General features: G+C 45.2%; 6 protein-coding genes and 1 non-coding gene across 7 annotated transcripts; 5 read left to right on the plus strand and 2 right to left on the minus strand.

Annotated features, from left to right (window-relative positions):
* Positions 1-823: 823 nt before the first annotated feature.
* L203_103210 (uncharacterized protein) lies at positions 824-1859 on the plus strand (the record flags this gene model as incomplete). The annotated part of the gene is made up of 6 exons (XM_066212615.1): positions 824-829; positions 885-950; positions 1018-1122; positions 1180-1385; positions 1439-1542; positions 1588-1859. The coding sequence occupies 6 exons, from the start codon at positions 824-826 to the stop codon at positions 1857-1859; spliced, it is 759 nt and encodes a 252-aa protein (XP_066068712.1).
* A 35-nt stretch (positions 1860-1894) lies between these two features.
* On the minus strand, positions 1895-4933 carry L203_103211 (uncharacterized protein; the record flags this gene model as incomplete). The annotated part of the gene is made up of 5 exons (XM_066212616.1): positions 1895-1918; positions 1970-2075; positions 2141-3010; positions 3059-3638; positions 3688-4933. 5 exons carry the CDS (start codon positions 4931-4933, stop codon positions 1895-1897), a joined length of 2826 nt encoding a protein of 941 aa, XP_066068713.1.
* A 149-nt stretch (positions 4934-5082) lies between these two features.
* Positions 5083-5163, plus strand: L203_103212. Its single transcript has one exon. It is a non-coding gene; the product is annotated as a tRNA-Gly (tRNA).
* A 172-nt stretch (positions 5164-5335) lies between these two features.
* Positions 5336-7623, minus strand: L203_103213 (uncharacterized protein; the record flags this gene model as incomplete). The annotated part of the gene is made up of 7 exons (XM_066212617.1): positions 5336-5730; positions 5784-5901; positions 5956-6094; positions 6152-6255; positions 6299-6962; positions 7008-7111; positions 7162-7623. 7 exons carry the CDS (start codon positions 7621-7623, stop codon positions 5336-5338), a joined length of 1986 nt encoding a protein of 661 aa, XP_066068714.1.
* A 690-nt stretch (positions 7624-8313) lies between these two features.
* L203_103214 (uncharacterized protein) lies at positions 8314-9900 on the plus strand (the record flags this gene model as incomplete). Its single annotated transcript, XM_066212618.1, has 11 exons — positions 8314-8453; positions 8509-8518; positions 8585-8617; positions 8671-8724; positions 8782-8858; positions 8914-9036; positions 9083-9285; positions 9353-9475; positions 9526-9555; positions 9605-9732; positions 9808-9900. 11 exons carry the CDS (start codon positions 8314-8316, stop codon positions 9898-9900), a joined length of 1014 nt encoding a protein of 337 aa, XP_066068715.1.
* A 396-nt stretch (positions 9901-10296) lies between these two features.
* L203_103215 (uncharacterized protein) lies at positions 10297-12351 on the plus strand (the record flags this gene model as incomplete). The annotated part of the gene is made up of 7 exons (XM_066212619.1): positions 10297-10380; positions 10435-10462; positions 10530-10665; positions 10718-10791; positions 10840-11625; positions 11683-11990; positions 12037-12351. The coding sequence occupies 7 exons, from the start codon at positions 10297-10299 to the stop codon at positions 12349-12351; spliced, it is 1731 nt and encodes a 576-aa protein (XP_066068716.1).
* Positions 12352-13221: 870 nt separating this feature from the next.
* On the plus strand, positions 13222-19078 carry L203_103216 (uncharacterized protein; the record flags this gene model as incomplete). The annotated part of the gene is made up of 14 exons (XM_066212620.1): positions 13222-13318; positions 13725-13842; positions 13895-13908; positions 13982-14059; positions 14108-14430; positions 14474-15163; positions 15216-15419; positions 15562-16677; positions 16728-18226; positions 18272-18371; positions 18419-18523; positions 18572-18677; positions 18727-18886; positions 18937-19078. The coding sequence occupies 14 exons, from the start codon at positions 13222-13224 to the stop codon at positions 19076-19078; spliced, it is 4752 nt and encodes a 1583-aa protein (XP_066068717.1).
* Between the last annotated feature and the right edge of the window lie 184 nt (positions 19079-19262).

Below are 19262 nucleotides of genomic sequence, written 5' to 3' on the forward strand. Positions count from 1 at the left end.
AAGCTACCATCAAAGAATAAGCGTTGAAAAATCCACTTGCTCATAGCCATGGTCAAATGAGTCAGTTGAAACTCTACATCTCAAAGAGTATCTTAAGGGTGTTTGCCACGAAAACTATGCCTCCATATGATTTCCAGCATGTTGCCAGTCATCATGGCTGACTTTCAAGATGGCGTATAGACTATGAGACATGTTCGCCCAACCGTGTTGGACTGAACGCATGTTATGCTCGTCTAGAAAGCGGAATGGATTACAGAGCTTGCAATGCTTGGATGATTCTCCGTATTCTATGTGTGATCCAATACTTGCCAAATTTTGATGGCCTTGCAGCTTTTAAACATCTATAATCGACTCGCCATATTGTATTCAATATCCTATTCAATCCTTCATCCATCCCCTATTTGACTACCCCTGGGCTTGTTCTTCTACCTGTATTTATGTCCCATTGCCTTTTTCTAACATTCTCAACGTTTATTGTCGAAGATTGGATAGCAAAACATTGAAACCTTCCAGGCATCTGCATCCAAAGAATGTTATAGCCTTGTTGATTCTACCTTCTCTATATGGCAGATTGTATTCAACCATAGCTATGATGCTTGAATCTGTTATTACTCCATGTTATCTTTTACTATTTGAAAAGAACAATATTATCTTTACTATAATAGTAAACACAGAGCGGCGTTCGCCGACATTTATTTTGTCAACAAATATTTTGATTTTTTTTTTTCGTTTCTTTTCTTTGAAAATTCAAGTAATGATATTGTATCAAGCATTTCCAACAGAAAATTATAAACTTATTTCGGCTTGTTGATAACCACTAGACATGGCAGTAGGTTTTCTCATTTTCTTGCAGGAAAACTACTCAAATCATCATCTCTCGAAAGACATACGTTCCTCCAGAAGAACAAGATCCAATAGATTTGGCTTGGATGAGAGAAGCATTACATATGGTAGGTATCTAAGCTACTGTCAATTTTCCACAGCTTTCATGAAGGTAGCTAATGGTGAGCGCTCAAGGCCGAAGAAGCGCTTTCAAATGATGAAGTACCAGTTGGCTGTGTATTCGTCAAGGATGGACAAGCCATTGCTAGGGCAAGGAATAGGACAAACGAATGGAGGAATGTCAGTGGATGTTCAGTCAAGGAAACATACGCTTGGCCGCTGATATGGCACACTTAGGCGACCCTCCACGCCGAACTGGAGGCAATTGATCATCTACTTCCAGCTCATCCCGCACCACTATCCTCAATAACACTCTACGTAACAGTAGAACCATGTGTAATGTGTGCTTCAGCACTGAGACAGGTTGGAATAGGTCGAGTAGTGTATGGCTGTGGAAACGACAGATTTGGGGGTTGTGGAAGTGTGATTGGAGTCAACAGTTCGTGAGTTTGTTGTTTTGAGTCTTGGGACAAAATCTGAAGACCATGGCAACTAGAGAACGACTGAATTCCCAGCCGCCTTATAACGCCGTCGGAGGGTTTTACCGCGAGGAAGCCATCATGCTCCTGCGACGGTTTTATATGTCCCAAAATCCCAACGGTATGGTATTTTCGGCTCATATAGCTCTTGCTCATCCTGATCTAGCTCCTAAACCCAAGAAAAAAGCTACTCGGGTGTTAAAAACTGATATACCCCCTCCACCTTCACGAAACACTACCCCCCAATCATCGCGCCCGTCTTCCACAACGCCCATGAAACGCACACAAACTTCTGGCTCCTCTACAGCACTACCAGAAGAGGAAAAGACCAAAAGCTCCTTGATGGAGAGATCAACAGAAAGAGAGAAGTTGTCGACAGAGTTTGACGAGACTAGCGCCTTGCCAACAAGGCGCGATAATGTATTAATAGATGCATGATGATGATTGCAATGCTGTCATGTATTGTAATACTACTATGGGTGAATAAAGGTCACAACCTAAAAGAGTTTTAGTCTTGGGCTCGGCAGAGGGAGCAAAAACAAGCTTACATCTCCATTGTACAACTGTAGAATCTTTTCCAATTCTTTTCTTGGTAATCCAGTTCGGTATATAATTTCTTCAAAAGTTGTCATTCCATCAAAATACTGTACACATCTACCACAATGGTTAATTAGCTTCGGTTTATTGAGCTCCCTAGTGGGGAAGAATACGCAACTCACAGATCAAATTTGCTCGCCCACAGCTCATCAGCTCCTTCCCTAATGACTCTAAGCCATCGTGCTTCTTCTTTTTGCGCTCTTGCGGGTTTGTAAATGAAAGTCGATTCAAAATTTGGGATCTCATTCTTGTGAGGATGCTCTGCTTCTAGGGAGAAGTTTTGATTTCCGTTAATTCCATCAAACTCCTCGTCACTATCCATCTCAAGGGCTGGATCATAATCAAGACATAGTTGATTTTCGTTTCTATTTTGATCAAGATGTGAGCCCAAATTTGGCGGTGGTACAGTAGACATATTGTGGTTATTGTTGATGCTGAGGGCGGCATCAAATGTGCTGCTGGGAAAACTCTCGGACGCTCGCGAAGTAACAAGATCGGATCCGCTCGGCGCTCTTCTGACTTCTGACTCGTGTTCTTTTGTAGCCTCTATCCATCTTTGCCGACGCCTATACCATAATCTCTTCCAAGCCTCTATCTTTATCTCTCTTTTAGCGTAAACCCTCGCTCTAGTGTGAACCTGTACAACAAGGTCGTGCCGTAGTAGCCAAAGTAATGCAGACATGTATAATTGCCTCGTGGCATGATCAGGTTCCGGATTGGGTATAATCTTTCTGAATGGAACAGGAGCAAGGGAGACGGCTGAGATGAACCTTGGAAACGTCGGTAGCTCGGGGAAGTCTCGTGTAAAGCGAGCTGTATATTGACTAAAGGAAGTACTATGCTGATCAGCCGTAGTGGCCATGACAACTGTACGGAGACGAGTATTGACAACGTCGATTAGAATCGCGCGTTTATCTTGTACAAGCTCACGAGCAAGAGGGATGACAACGCCCTCGAGATCGTATCGGATAAGATGAGCTATTTCATACAGTCTCCCGCAAGATCAGCCGAGTTGCGGAAGATGTCATTAAGTCACTCACGGTTTTGTCACATCGCATGCCTCAATTAGAGTTTTAATTAGGACCATTTCATCATTTTCTTGCCCACAATCTTCATTCGTGTATTTGGTTGTTCTTGATCCTCTTCGAGATTTTGAGTTTTTCGAAGGCGATTTTTGACCCCCATCAATTGTATTGCCATAATCCTCAGTTTCAGCAGGCAAACCTGCGATACCAAAGCTGATGGCATCCTGTTTTTGAGAGTCATCTGTTTCTAGCAAAAGTAGTGTCTGCCAGGGGCGCACGGTTAATTCAGATTTTCTGATGCCCACTAAAGGCATTCCCCAATCATCTTCACTTTCTTCATCACTGTAATCAGACATCATGTTCTCCATCTCGCCCCAATGAGCCCATGCTTCATCCGTGTTGATAGGCTTGGGCGACAGAACAGAATGGATAGTAATGTTAGCAAGGTGATTTGTGATTGTTGTCGGGAGGTAAGAATGAAAACCGTTCACCGGTTGATTGCGAAATTTATGCAAACGCAAGTAGAGATAACTGAGCGTACGTTCAACGTGACAGTGAGCTGCAGTCCATTGACAACAATCTATAATGCCCACGCCTGAAAACCATCAAATCTATCCTGTGAAGCGAAGAAAAGTTTGGCGTACCTTCATTCAAGCACTTTTCTTTGTACTTTATAATCATCCAAGTTTCTTTGGCAATCAAATTTGATTGGCATTGGAGAGTATAAGCAGCTGCAGTCCATTTGAAAGCAATTTCTCTGTAAATTTCATCATAGATACCCGGCGTTTGTGAATGATGTTCCTCATGTGATTCATGACCAGGCTTAGGATCTGGCTTGTCAATAATAAGAACGAGATGAAACATGGTTAAATTCGGTATGTCGTCATGAGAGTCGTCAGAGTGATCGCCACATTTAGTGAGAACGTCGCTGTTTTTATTTATGGCAGACGTAGAAGCCTCTTTACCTTCGTCTACTTTATTAAGGCTCGTAAGAGGTGCTGCAGAGTCTCTCATTCTTCTTCTTCCTCTTGAAGGGACTCTCTCCTCTAGCTCATCTTCATCCGGAGGGGCTTCCCACTTTCCGTCTGGCCCAGCACATACTGGATGCCCTAGAAAGACCACATTGCCAACGCTGAGCTCAAAACGTCGGTTACACGCTGATCTTGGCGGTGTAAGCATATCTGCTAGAACATCCAGAGACCATCCCAACGCATAATTATACTGGGCTCTGATGGCCTTCTTTGCATCTTTTTCAGCATAATCATGTGTACGTTCTACCCCAGCGACGGTAGCTGTTGTCGTACTCGATGAACCCCGCCTTGACGTATCCAATAAGGTCGAGTGATCAAGCGACCTCATACCGGAAAGCTTTGGCTCATCATCTTTGCTTGCTTGTATCTGAACAGACTTTGCCGGGCCAGTGCCTTCATTTGTATGGAATAATGCTCCAGTTTTCCATAAAAAATCAAAGTCACTGTCGTCTTCTTCTGAAGAACTTGACGAATCGTTATGTTCACTGTCTTCGCCATAATCTGATAAAGCGCCTTGTGCTCGAGGATTCATATACCTCGCTCGAAGGTCGTCTGGCTTCTTCTTTCCCCTCTTGTCTCTTTCGTTCTTGCTACTTCCTTTTGTTGAGGGGCCAAATAATGAACGACGAACAGAGGCACTAGAAGATCGGTCGTCATGAGTGTGTCGCCTAAAGCCTGCACCTCCTGCTCGAGGATGTCTAAAATCAATGTCTGTCTCTGTAGCTGTAAAGGTTGCAGGCGGATAGATTGGTTGAGCAAGGCGGATGTTGGGAGATGCCGGGTCGGGAGGGTAGCGAAAGACATGTTGCCCAGCGGAGGAGGATGTTATGAGCAGGAGGCCAAGAATATTTTCAGCCATCTCGCAAAGTTTTGGTATCTGAATATAAAAGAAATTTTGACATGTAAATGTACAGGATTCTTTAAACTATAAAAATGAAATATTAAGATTATGCAACGCCAAATACGTATATATATATATATATCTCAAGTAAGAGATAAAAACATAAGACACCGTTGGTGAAACGGTATCATGCATCGTTGCCATTTGAGATTTTCGATGCGGCAGGGGTTCGACTCCCCTACGGTGTAATTTTTTGTGCTATATCTTGTTCAAATTCATGAACCATGCGCTTTTTGATTTTTCATCACTGTTTCATGTATTTTATTCAGAGCTGTTCAAGACATGGCTTTACAAATAAAAGTTTATAGTAACATATAATATACTCGCTCTCTATCTAATTCCACCAAAGTGTTATATAACTTAAAGAGTGGATGATCGTTGAAGCTTCCTTTCAACTTCATGAGCACTCTCTATGATGTTGAGAGCCCTACGCATCATAGAGGCTGCCAGTTGAACACCCTCAACTTGAGGCGCCTGAGATTTCCGTGTCTGAGATGAGCCTAATGCTTGAGATGACTGCCGCTGTATAAGCGGTGGAATCTCCAATCCGGTAGTATGTTCAAGCCCCTGTGACTTGTTTTCCTCAGTCTGTTGAGGCTGATGCAGCATAAGTGCATTGGAAGGAAATCCTCCTGGGATAACTGGTGGAGATGAGGATGCAAGGCCAGTCAAACTTTGGTTGAAATCACTGAATGGAGAGTAGTTGTCGGCCATGTTGAATACAATACTACTCAAGAAAGCATAAATTGCATCATCTATCAAAGCTATCATCAGCACTTAATATGCGTTTAGATAAGACTGTACTCACTCTTCTTCTGCATTTCCTCCTGCATCTGAAAGATAACATCAATTAAGGTATCAATGTCTGTTCTCCAAGTGTTTCTAGACTCCTCCTGCCATGCTGAAGTCAAGATCTGTCCTTGTAACTACATGTACTTTTGTGAGCAGACATTTCCCTATTGCCAAGATTCTAAATTCACATTGAACACTCTCACTAAATCTTCAAGATCCTCTGTAGCTTGTAATATCTCGCTTTCGGTTTTACCTGAGCGCCTAAGCAGTTGATAATAAGAAAGATTGGCAACTTTTGCGAGTAATTGCTGATGTCTTTGAAGCTGCCTATTGGTGTTGCATATCAATAATTTGACGGAAAATGAATAAGGGGCATCAACATACGAGGTGAGACGATTGATGTTGTTTTGCATCACTTCAGAAACTTCTCCATTGCTTTCATGAATCGCTTGAACGACTCCTTCACTAACCATTGCACATCTCTCAACCTACGATATGAGTTGCGTCTCATATCCTAAGTTAATAACTCACCAATCTTAGAGCGGAAACTTTGCCAGCGCTAATACTTACGGCGCTTTCAAACATTTGATTGACAACAGTGCAGACTCCCTCGACCCCTGGCAGCCAGTTTCCTGCTATTGTTAATCCCGCAGTAATAACCCCAGCAATTGTCGCCGCTTTTTCAAGTTTGCCTACGGCTTTTTCAGCCGCTTCCAAAGCTTCATGAGTTTGCGTTAACCCTAAGGCGGGGTCAGGGGAAGATGGAACTGAGGAAGGCAACTGCCCGACAGGTAACGGCTGATATTCGGGAGGGTCTCCAGGAGGAGGGATGATGACCACTGACTGAGGGGGAGAGGATGGTCCAAGTGTTTGATTCCCGGCGATGAGTTTACTTGTAGCCGATTTCAGGTTCGAGCTAGATTCATTCTCCTGCAAATCTGAATTTTCAGAGGACACATCTTCTGCATCTACAGATGGCGGTGCCTGTATAGCAGTCCGGTTGTATGCCATTAAATTTTTGAACAATATTGGCACGGAAAGATTATCGTTGCGAAGTCCAAAACCAATGACGAAGACAGAAAGATCTTCCAACGCCTTGTTGATACTCTTCCTCACTTTTATGGAGAGCATTCTTTGTTGAAATTTGGACTGCTTAGAAGTCACTGCCAATAATTTCTGAAACGTGTCCAGCTGACTGTAGTTTACCAATAAGCGATAATAAGTTAAGACCAACACATACACTTCTAGCCTTTCCATATTGTCCACCAGCTTCTTTGGTACATTGCCCGAGCAATCTTGAATGGTCTTTACAAGTTCGTCGGCTACGTTTGCACAACACTCAACCTGTTAAGGTTAGCAAGAGGCGTTTTATATATAGCGACTTGAAAAGTTACCAAAGTCAAAGCCAGTACTTGCTCATGTTTGATCATGGCAGCACTCAACAGCATCTCTCTCGCGTGCGAATAGATTTTCAACATGATTGCAGGCCATTGTACATCGGCAAGCACATCCGAAACCATGCCATTCACAATGACTGTCGTCAGATGCAATTCTTCCAGTGAGGTGAGAGCCAGATCCCAAGCATTTTGGCTTTCCTTGGAGTCGATTGTCGAGATGGCAACCGTCAATTCCAAATGATTGAGAGAATTGCCTGCTTTCTCCAGCGCATCTTTAAACTGTTCCGAGTCCTTGCACTCGTCCTCTTTCAGATGTAGCAAAGATTGAACAGTCGTGGCGTTCAAACTCTTCAAAATCCTAGAGGACTCATCAAAGGAAGGAGGCAAAGAGTGTTCCAATGATGAAGCTAGCTGAGAAGACTCTTGTATAATCTTGCGACTCGGTGTCTGGTTGCTCATTGTGGGTGGCAAAAACCCAATTCTTGGATGCCCTGTGGCGGTCGGTACTACTTTATATATTTTCAAGGGAGTCCTATAAATAAAGTGATATATCCATTGTAACAGACTAGCCAGTACCGTCGATTTGAGATGGCTGGAGAAGCATCTTGGTTGGTTACCAAAGGATCCTTTGTCATGCTTTATGATGCAACTCTTGTAACCTTTGAGAAGGAGAAAGTGAGTGTATATTTCCCGGTTAACTTCTTGACCAGAACTTTAAGTCGAATGGAGATTGGAACTGGGTGGATTTGTGGGAGGGCTGAAAGAGGTCAGATGGCATTGGATCTTCAAGGATAGATCTAAAATGGAAGCCTTCATAAGCGTTAGATGCTATGGGACACAGAAGCAAACCTGACCTTGTGCTCACAAGCAAGGATTCTAGAATGGCGCTGCTTTAGAAATGATCTTTGGGTTTTATATCGTAAATTTGAATTTCGAATTGTGAATGAGAATTATTTATCAGAATGAAAATCAAGAAATGATTTGATTTGATTTGATTTTTGACCATTCCAACTCGCGACGGATTTAATTAATTATTTTCTTTTGCCATTGTATTCATCACTCGGTCGGCTATAGCTTAGTTGAATTCTATAGAGCTTAGGTCTTTTGTTAGGCTTTGGGTCTCAGCAAAATTGGCAGGAGGGATATGCCATGCGCCAGCATCCGGAAGAGCTATCCGATCCAGATATCTACTCTGATATCCCATTTGAAAAGGACAAGAGATCAATTGAGGATACGACGAGTGAGCCCCATTCACCTTATGCTGGTTTTGCGGCCGGAATATTGTCGGGGTATGTGAGATGTTCTTTCACATATAGTGGCCAAAGAGGACTAAACAAATTGCAGGTGGACAAAGGTTAGGAGATGACTTGACTTGGGTGGCGTGCGGGCAATCTAGACTGACAAGTATAGCCACGTGTAGCTCGTAGTGGGCCACCCGTTTGATACGCTCAAGGTAGGCTCTAAACTACACAAGTATTTGTTTATGAGCTCAAACCAACATCACAGACCAGGCTGCAATGTTCACCTTGGGACTGTTTTATTAAAACAGTTAGCAGGGAAGTGCGTTGATCTGATTCAGTTGCTGTGAGAGCAGTGGCAGCTGAGCAACATGAACAGGGGTCAAGAGCGCTGTATAAAGGCGCCAGCATTCCCGCGTTGTCCTGGCCGGTCACAGATGCTCTACTCATGGGAAGGTAAACCGGTCAGACTTTGACCGTGTCCGTCGCTGATACTTTATGACTTATGTAGTGTTCACAACTATCGAGCTTTCCTCTTGTCCCATGGACTCGGGGAGAGAGTCCCAGGATCCGACCAACAGAGACTTTCTATCTTGGGACACACCATCGCTGGTCTCTTTGCTGGTTGGACAAAGTAAGTTCACTCCAAAAGGTTGAATCCTCAGTTCAATCATATGTAGCTCGACAGTAGCTCACCCAACTGAAATCATCAAATGCAAACTCCAACTACAGCTCGTTCAGCCAGCGCATATGCCGATACTATATTCAGGACCCTTGGATGTTATCAAGCAGACGGTGAGAGAACAAGGAGTGTTTTCGGGGATGTGGAGATGCTGGGGAGCCAGCTTGTGCTTTAGAAGTTTTCATGGGGCATTGTTTGGCAGTGAGTGTCTGGAATAACTCAATTGGATTGCACACACTCAAGAGTCTATGTTGATATAACAATGCAGGTTTCGAGGCTCTCAATAGAGTTTTCAAATCTTGGGATGGTACAAGTTGGGAAATTCCTACCGAATTGGCCAACTTTATTGCAGGAGGTCTGGCTTCCAACGTTTATTGGCTTTCTGCACTACGCGAGTATCCATCAACTGTTCCACAAAGCATATCGCTGACATGGTTGCAGCCACGGACAACGTCAAGAACCGTATCATGGGTAGGTTTCTATACCATTGCCTTGTTTGCACAACTGCTGATTCTTTCAGCTGATGATATTAAAAACCCCAAATACAAGGGCGTTCTTGATGCCTATCGCCAGATATGGATGGAATCTTATGATCCTTCCAAGGATATAGGTTGGAATGCTTCAGCAAGATGGAAGACATTTTACAGGGTAAGTGACCAGTCCTTTCAATATCAGAGCTCAATGAGCTTTCCAACTGGATATCTTAACACTAACATCATGCAGGGCTTTGTTCCTGTGGTGCTTAGAGCGTTCCCTACCAATGCCGCTGCACTCATGGTGTGGGAAGCTGTGATGCGGTATTCAGGCAGCAAGTAGAATACACCACAGTCTTGAGCAGAAAGCTCAGGTTCCACAAAAGCTCGAATACTGAGCATATGCCATACAATATAGATGGACGGATATAATCTAAGCTTTAAAATCCCAGTTTTCTAGTGACTTCAAGCAGATAACTTGCAATATTTATGAATGTAAAATGCAAAGTTTGTTCCATTCGCAACTTTTCGGAAGAAAAAAAAGCCAAGTCTAGCTTCCGTTGGAATCTCCATTTTTTGTCAACTACAAAAGCAATGTATTTGTGTGGACATACAAAAATACTTTTTTGATTACTACTTTCCATCATCAAACCATTCAATATTCAACCTCAAACTGGCTTATATATACCAGTCGCCCGTTTCAAGCCATATCCCTAGTTCAAGTGGGTGAGCGGCAGAGATGAGCTCAATGTTGCCACCTCCTCATGTACGAGCTTGGTATTGGTATGCCTTTGCTGCAGAAGTCTTTTCGGCCTGTGCTTTGGTAAGACGTTCAAGTTTGTATGACTCTGAGGATAGCTGCTCATCATTTCCTCAGGCTATATTCTTGCCCATCACCCTTGAACGTATGTTGTCAAGCTGAGTTAATCAACATTAGAATGCTAGACTAATATGAGTTTTGGTGGATGGCAGAGATGGCACGTGAGGTTGGATACTATGCGCCAGATATGAACAAACCATGTCTGATTGACGAAAACGGCGGGGGCTCAGTGGGAAGGGTCTGCAAAGCTAAAGTATTAGGTGTCTGGATCGATACGGCGTCTTTCAGGTGAGAGTGCTTCTTTGATACTATGAACCTCGTTGCTCAATCTTGTGCATAGCATGTATGTCAAGTCCATCGCGGTAGCGTGTCAGGCTATTTGTATAATCTCAATAGGGCCTCTGGCTGATTCTAGTGAGATCTTGTCTTAACATGGCTTGCCTAACGATTGACCTGTTTTAGCATATTGGAGAAAGCGTCTGCTTCTAATGTTTGCCTATGTTGGCTCCCTATCAGGTGTAGCGTTCCTTTTGTTCCCGACAACTCTGCGCACTTGGGTTGCTATCGTTGCTGCTTTTCTCTTTATCGTTGGCAACGTGACCTACGCGGCTAGTATTGTCTGTAATAATGCTTTCTTACCTCAGCTTGCTAGAGAGGATGGGGATGTACGGAGGGCCCAGGAGCAAGCTGTTTGCGAGGAGCCTGTAACTGAAGGAATATCTGCGGAGGATATACGAGAAGATGACAATTCAGACTCTTCTTTGAGCATAGAAGACGAAGGAACTCGTCTACTTTCGAATCGATTTATCTCAACCGTACGCGCTCTATCGACGCAGGATCTTGCTCAATCTGACCCGATTAAAGTTGAGCCTGAGCCTGTCAGCCTTACAGAACATTACGAGTCCCTTCTTTCACTCACGATGTCTCGCCTATCGTCTACTGGAACAGCCATTGGTTTCTTCTCTGGCGTATCAGTCCTCGCGTTGCTACTTATTCCTGTGATTACATTGAATGGTAACACTTTTTCTTTGCGCCTTGCCATCAGCCTGAGTGGCTTTTGGTGGGCAGTTTTCACTGTGCCTGCTTGGTTGGGTTTACCAGGAGGCACTACTGACCAATCGTCACATTTCAAGGCTATGCAAGTGAAAGAAGCATGGATAAGAATTGGACGGATGGTCACCGTTGATCAGATCAAACAGTTGCCAGATTTGTATCTTTTCTTGCTTGCTTGGGTTTTCCTTTCGGATGGTAAGTGTAAATCCGTTTTATAACTAGATGAGGTATTGAGGCCACTTTGTTACACAGGGTTTCATACCACAACCTACACTGCTATCCTCTATGCCTCTTCCGTTCTTTCCATGCCGGCCAGCAAAATCACTCTCATCGGTATCCTAGTCCAGCTTGCAGCTGTCGTTTCATCCACCGCCGTACCTCAAGTTCAACGAAAACTGTCTAAAGGCTCCAACAAGCCATTGACAAATCACAAAATCCTGGTCATTGGCGTTCTCGCAGCCGTCGTGATACCCTTGTATACCTGTTTAGGGCTAATCTTGCCGTTTGGAGGGTTACGAACCGAGGGAGAAATGTATGTTTTGGCGGTTTGGTTTGGTTTGGTACGTGTCTGTAGTCTGTCCTTGTCCAGAGTTAAGACCGGCATAGGTGTTTGGCCCCTTCCTCAGTTATTCTAGAGCTCTATACGCCGAGCTCATTCCGCCAAGACACGAGTCTACATTTTTTGCCTTGTTCTCGTTCACCGACAAATCTGCTTCTTTTATAGGGCCGGCCGCTGTCGGCCTGATATCTGATCTGACAGGCAACATCCGATACGGATTTGTGTTTCTGTTGATCATGTTGGTGGCACCCATCCTCATCTTGACAAAAGTCAATGTAGACCGGGGGAAAAAAGCGGCCAAGACGTGGAGCGAGCAGGTTGTCAACAAGGGCGTGCAGCAGAATGGCGCTCTACTTGATTGAGAGTGAAAGGTTGTCATCTGTGTGGTCATTTTCTATTGTATGGGAGCATATCTATAGGGCATCATAATTGCATCTTGCACAGGTCGTTGGGATATTATCATTAACAGCTATGCAGATATATTTATAGCAAAACTTCACTTATGTATCCAATTCAACGCCTCCGCATACCCATGAACGAGATTGGGATCACTATGCATCTTCCCACCCTAGCCATCTTTACCAACGTTGCTAACTGCCAGAGTAGATTGTTGCTGCATATTACCACAAAACCAGCCCGCTTTAACATCTACAATACGCATCTCACATACCCTCTCATTGCCGCTTCACCCAAATCCCAACAATATATGTGGCTTTTTTTTTGATACGCGCCATTCATCACAAGATGAGGTGGCATTTGGTCAAATCTCTCACTGTGTCATAACTTTTTATAGTATTTTAGCCACGCGACATGAATTTCTCAACAACCTCTCCATCTGCTTCGACCACAAGCATGTCGCTAATCCTCCCAACCTGCTCGTCGCCCAATCTTGCTTGCCATTATCGGCCATACAACAGTCAAAAGGACTTGTGTATTCTACATGCGATCCACTCTCGTCCTATCTGCAGCTGCCGTCAAGAGCGAGGATAAATGCAGCTATATACTCATCCTTGCCACTCACCAAGGCTCGCCTTTGCCACCCATCCACCACATTGTCGACTGACAAAAGCTGACTCAACCGACGTGGTGACGTATATACCGACGCGTGGAACGCGGTCATATCGCTCGGACCTCCTTTTGCTGTGTATCAGGTTGAGGCAACCTAAACAGCAACAAACTTTTCCTTTTCTAAATCTTTTTGATTCTCACATTCTTCTATTCCTGGCACCAAAATGCCTACCAAGTTACTCCGCTCTCACCAAAAGACCTTTTCACAGCCAGGCGAGCTTCCACCCAAGGCCAGCCAAAGGATTGATGTCGTCGACTATGGTGAGTCTTCCTCCTCCTTCCCCCTACATGCTGTGGGCGGTGAGTGTAAGGGGGTTGTATACTGTGTGGGCCTATCCCATGCCTTCCAACAAACTTCAGAATGTATACACTGGACCGCTCTCGTCTGTGACGCGGTCCTTTGAGACACGTACTGGATGTTTCTGGTTGACCGCTTCCGGTCGCAGTGCCATCTATGAATGTAGGAAGCTGGAGTTGATTCATATACCTTGGCCAGAGAATGAACTATTGCCATTCTCGTATTCCTTTGTGTCCATCTTTGCTCCCTTCGTCACCCGAGCCACTACCAGGATTTATTTAGACATTAAGAGGATGGCACTGACAATATCAAACCCACATTCTTCCATCTGGACATACGACCCGCCTTCTTCACCCATTTCTTACGTAGGACTCCATCGTCTTCGAGGTTCCCATCTGCCAAGAGAAGGTGAAGGCAAATCTCAATCCCCTGCGACGTTAGTAAGGGAGTCCAAGAGCTCAGGTGATAGACCAGACAAAACGCCATCGTACGTTGTTTCTTGTACGTGTGTATCAAGTTGGACGACTAACAATGAACAGTGCACGCGCAAAGGGTAAGTAATACACACGCATCTGTAAAACGGATTGAAGGCGTGTAGCATGTTGAGAATATTAATGTCTATTTAGTTTTACCTTGGGTACAAGGTGTTCAACATCCCTCTGAAGGCTCAATTCCAGAAGGCATGTTTGGACCTTATCCCTCACGTAGGTCTATATCTTTGTCAGTTTATTGTATAACTAAATCACCTGTAGGACCTCAGTCGATGATTGACCCGCCACAGTCTAGACACCCCTACAGCTATGCAATGCCAAATATACCTACACTTCCTTTTTCCGCTATAGGGGATGCTGGACATCCCATCAATCAAGACCATGCGAGAGAGATGCATCGGCCAGAGAGCGAAGCATTCAGTCGTGGGGCTGGCATGTACGCACTGGGTGGTTTAGGCATGGGAAAGGGAGTAGGAGCAGACACTCCCGGAGATATGAGTGCAACAAGTCCCGGGATGGGAACATTTGGGTTAGAGGGGAAACCGCATGGAGTGAACCCAGCAATCGTACCTTTACCACAAAGCGTACGTCGTTTTTTGTTCGTTGCGAATGCTAATCTCCTTTCAGACCATGGCAGAATCCCTCGACAGGTCGAAATTTACCATACGCAAACCTCCACCTTCAGATGCGCCTCCTTCTCCCATATCCAAGGACGTTGCTCGACCTCAACCCAGTTCTGACGAAGACGAAAAGCACACAGAATACAACATTCATGAACCACATCGTGATTATCCGTTTTCGTATGCCGCTGCTGAAGCTCAACGGAAGGAAGCCATGGAAGACGCTCGCGCAGCTGCTCTTGCTCAATTGGAAGCAGCTCAGAGAACTGTGGACGAAGAGCTGGAGGACAAGATGCGAGAAATTTTGGGCATGTCAGATCAGCCACAGTACCTTAGCGGACAGAAAGGGCCTCGGCATACGTTTGAGACTACCACCTCGGGCCCTTCATTTGGGCACATTTTGCATCAAAATGGTGTTCCTGTCAGTGCCAGGCCATCTATGCAGGCGGCGCCAGCTGGTTTTTCCGACATCTTTCGCATGCCTCTTGGAGTTCCAATTGGGATGAATGTTCCTCGACCTCTCATGGTTATGCATGACTCTTCTGGAGTACCAGGAGGGCTTGGTTTAGGCGGTTTTGGAGGTATTGGTATCCCTGGATTGCTGGATATACTTGAATTGGAGGAACGTGAACGATCCATAGGCAAGACTGGAAGATCGCCCGAAGCCAGAAGCGCTTTTGTGGAAACGGTGGAGGATGTGAGTATCAGTTTTCCTAGCCCATTCTGCATTTGACTGAGTTTTCGATTAGGATGAAGTTCAGTCACCTACCCGTACTGACGTGCGAACTGAGCCACGGTCTAGGGCAGCATCTGGTACAAAGCAGCGCTTAGCAATGCAAACTGCACCTCCAGCCGATGACTCACAAAAAATGAGAGAAAGAGCGAGGACCGAGAGTGGGCTTTTTGGACAATCACTCGCAGTGCAATCCAATGGCGATCCAATTCAGTACACGGTAAGTCCATATTTTCTCTCCTTTCTTTGGCATACGGTTTCTCTGTGCCTTTGTCTGAGGACAATTAAAGTTGCTTTGTTCTCAATCCTTCTTGATAATGATACTGAAGAAAATGCGGTGATTGACATATCTGCTTCTACAGGCCCGTGCACCGACTGGTAATGATTCAATGGTTAACAAAACGCACACTCATCATCGATCGCAAAGCGAGCAGCAATTCTCACCAGATTCTCCTCGGGCCCATTTATTAGCTTCCAAGGCTGCATCTGCTGTTCCGTCCAAACACACTCATACATCCAAAGTTCCAACTCACCACGCATCGTCTAAAGCTCCAACAGCGGGTGTCGACAAAAGTAACAATGCAAAGGCTCATAGTAAAGCACCTACTAAGCCGGGTACTAGAGCGCCTGCAGCTAAATCTCAAAACAAAGCGGGTACAAGGATCATGAGTGGTTCTGCTGCTAGTGAAGGTACTATGAAGGCTGGTGAAGGCAAAGTTCACACCGCTGCCTATATTCCTACCGCATATGAGCAAAGTCAACCTGCCCAGGCAATGTTTGGACAATGGGCCCACGGATCTGGTGCCGGCACCATGCTCCCTCAGGGAGTGCCAACTATTCACGCTCAAACTCCTGGATTTATGCACGGCCAGGAGCCTCTTGCACAAGTTCCTCATGCTTCTGTTCAAGAATTTGAACAGACAGTAATCGAAAATCCTGACGGTGTTAATATGAATTCTCAAGTCTACGCCACTGCAACACCTGTTATCTACCACTCTTCAGGAGCTGGACAACAGATTGATTCCCTCGAAAATCAAGAAGAGGTAGAATCTGTGGCTCAGTCTCTTCACGAGAGCGCTGCACCAACTACTATGAGTCATGTCAAGCGTCTCGTTGAGGCTAGCAGATATCACGACGAGACACTCTGTCAGCTTCTTGATGCTGCTCGTCTCAATCTTATTGGAGAAGAAGCCAAGAAAGCCCTTCAGCGTGCTGCTCGAGCCCGTGTGATTGAACTCAAAGAATTGAGAGAAGCAGGAGAAGTGGAGGAGGGATTAATCCCTGTTTCTAGAGTGACACCCACTTTGACAGAGAAGGAAAATCGAGTCATTGACGGAGTCAAAGATGTTAAGGAGGGTAAGAGAAGAAACGGTAGAGATAAGAAAGGCAGAACTGTCAGTGGAAAAAGTGTGAGGAGTGACAAGACTGTCAAAGAAGGTCAGAAAGAAGCACAGGAGACCCCAGCCTGGGCTCGGGATGTAGGTTTCCCATTTCTCTCTCATCTAGGTGCGAAGTTGACGTTTGCTAGATTATGGCCCGCCTTTCCGCCTTTGACCAGCGGTTTGCGGCTCTTGAGCACCAAACTAATCTCCCGCCTTCTGAGGTTCAAGCTTCCTTCAATTCTTATGATTCAGGAAACGCTCCGAGGATGCCTACTAAAGATCCTGTTTTCAACGGCTTACCATCAACTGGTCTAAAAGACGGGATCCACATGCCTAATGGTCTAGCGCATAATGTCTTATCTGGCGGGTCTCAGGTAAAAGCTAACACATTGGGCAATCTTCCTCCTAATTCAGTACTTCCCGCTACCGTGTCTCCTGGTTCAATGCGCTACAACTCAGTGGCTCCTGGGACCGTACCACTCTCAGATACACCAGGACAGAGAGTTATTAGTGGCGCCTCTGACTACTCAAATAGACCTATAAGTTATGTCCCAATTCAGGGCATCTCGTCTCAGTATGTGAGTACGCAAGTACCTCCCACATTAGCCTCTACCCAGGGTATTTCTGGCCAACACCCTCATACTCAACAGGCTGCTCTTATCCAATACACACATCAGGATGCCACAGGTGTTAATGTCTCCACATCACAGAGCCGCAACACTTCAGGGCCTAACGGCCCTGCCGATGCTCTTACATGGGGTTCTGAGGTTGAACTGCCTTATCCACTAGACGACGTTCCACCTCCTTTAATTGCCACTGCTCCAACCATCAATATCCTCGCTCCTACTGAGTCAAACATGGGCAATGGCAAGGCCAGTACAAGAGCCTCTCCCAATTCAAGAACTGTCTCGAGAGAGTCTCAACCGCCTACAGTTGCAGGTAGAACGCTTGATGGAGTGCAAGTGGACCAACAGAGGACTCTACCTGATACGGCTGTGCCTAATCCTCGCGAAAAGAGCCTACCTCCGGAGCCCTCAGAAAGCCAGAGGTCTCAAGCTCCTAATTCTACACTCTTCGACACACTGACTCAAGCCAGAATTGGCACAACAATGCCAAGTGCCACTATTCAGCCGAACGTGTTTGGTAATTTTCAGCCAGATCAGTATCCTCCCCAGCCTGGTCAACCTCGTGCTGTTAGTATGGGTCGCGCGGAATCGCAGGCTCCTGGAACAATCTATGCGACAGCACTTGAACCTAATACATCCAATTTACCCGGTCAAACTCAATACTTTACCGCTGGTCCTGATGGCGCCTTTCCTTCTGGCACGACTCACAGTATGCCTGCGGCCACTCAGCCATCCAATGCTGTAAGCACCGCGCAGTTGAAGCTCCATGAGACGATGACTTCTCCTTTTACGTCCAACGACAATAACAATACTCCTCCACGCGACCGGATTCATGTCGTCGATCCTCTACATCCTCCAATGGGTGGTTGGAAGCCATGGGATATGCTTACGCAACGCTTGTATTCTTGGGCCTTGATCATAGACGAAAAGAGTTTTGTCAGAGCTTTAGAAGATATCAGTCTTGGCAGGCAGGTTGACGCCTTCCCATTGAGTGTATTCTTGATGTTGGCTTTCAAGCGGTAAGTTTTGATGATTACAAAAGTTTCCGAACTAAAAAAAAGTAGCTGGGTGAGAAGAAATTTGAGTGAGAATCCACCTCAACCGTGCGACAAACTTTTTGTTCCACCTAACTTGGCGATCGCTATCAATGTGGCTGTCCACAGTGTCGGTTTCTCTCATGCCAAGTTCCAACAAAGCTGACGAAGTTATAGAGGCGGTATCATGAAGCAAGAGAAATTTTACTTGAGCTTTGGGATTGCTTGGGTCAGAAGGAGCCTCCTAGAATCATAGTTGCTCTTGCTCCTCTTGGTAACGAGGTTTGTTTTACCACTTTTCATCAACAAGATTGAACTTATGATATATAGACGGATCAATGGGCGGCTCATCGATACGACCTTTCCACCAAGCATCTTACAACATATAGAGTGTCTCACCAATCAGAAATCCAGACTGATGGTCGTTCCTTTTGGTGTACGTTGTATCATGACCAGGTTGCTTCATGAACTGACATAACATACAGGGTGGGAAGCCATAAGACAGGCATGGCCTCAACTCAATGTACCTGAAATGGAAGAGCTCGAAAGACGTGGCGGACAGAGGATTATCAATGAACACCGACCGCCTGAGTACAAGCATGACAACTCTTTATATGCTGCCAATATCAGCCGTAACCTGCTTCTGTATGTGGTTTCGTCCATCATGCCGAGGAACTAGCTAATAATGAATACAGCGGCTATAGGCCAGAAAGACAGTATGATCTTGTCAAACAACGAGAAATTATCTGGGCGGAGGTCAAGCGTCTCCTCAACAAGAAGCGTAACGGCCGACTAGTTGTCGAGCCTGATTCTCCTGAACACTTGTATGATACCTAAGACATCACACTCTGGAAGTTGTATGGGGCTGGACGGTGTTCGTTGCGATTGTCTTGCTCTTTCTGTATTTTTTGTGCTTCTTGTGTCCTTTGAAGGCAAAGTTGTGAAGGAATCAGTACTTGGGTCATTTAACTCTAATTGTGGTGATTTAAATAATAGTATTAGTTTGATATGTGTGGACTGT

Source organism: Cryptococcus depauperatus, chromosome 3 (assembly GCF_001720195.1).
Source record: "Cryptococcus depauperatus CBS 7841 chromosome 3, complete sequence".
Taxonomy (NCBI): domain Eukaryota; kingdom Fungi; phylum Basidiomycota; class Tremellomycetes; order Tremellales; family Cryptococcaceae; genus Cryptococcus; species Cryptococcus depauperatus.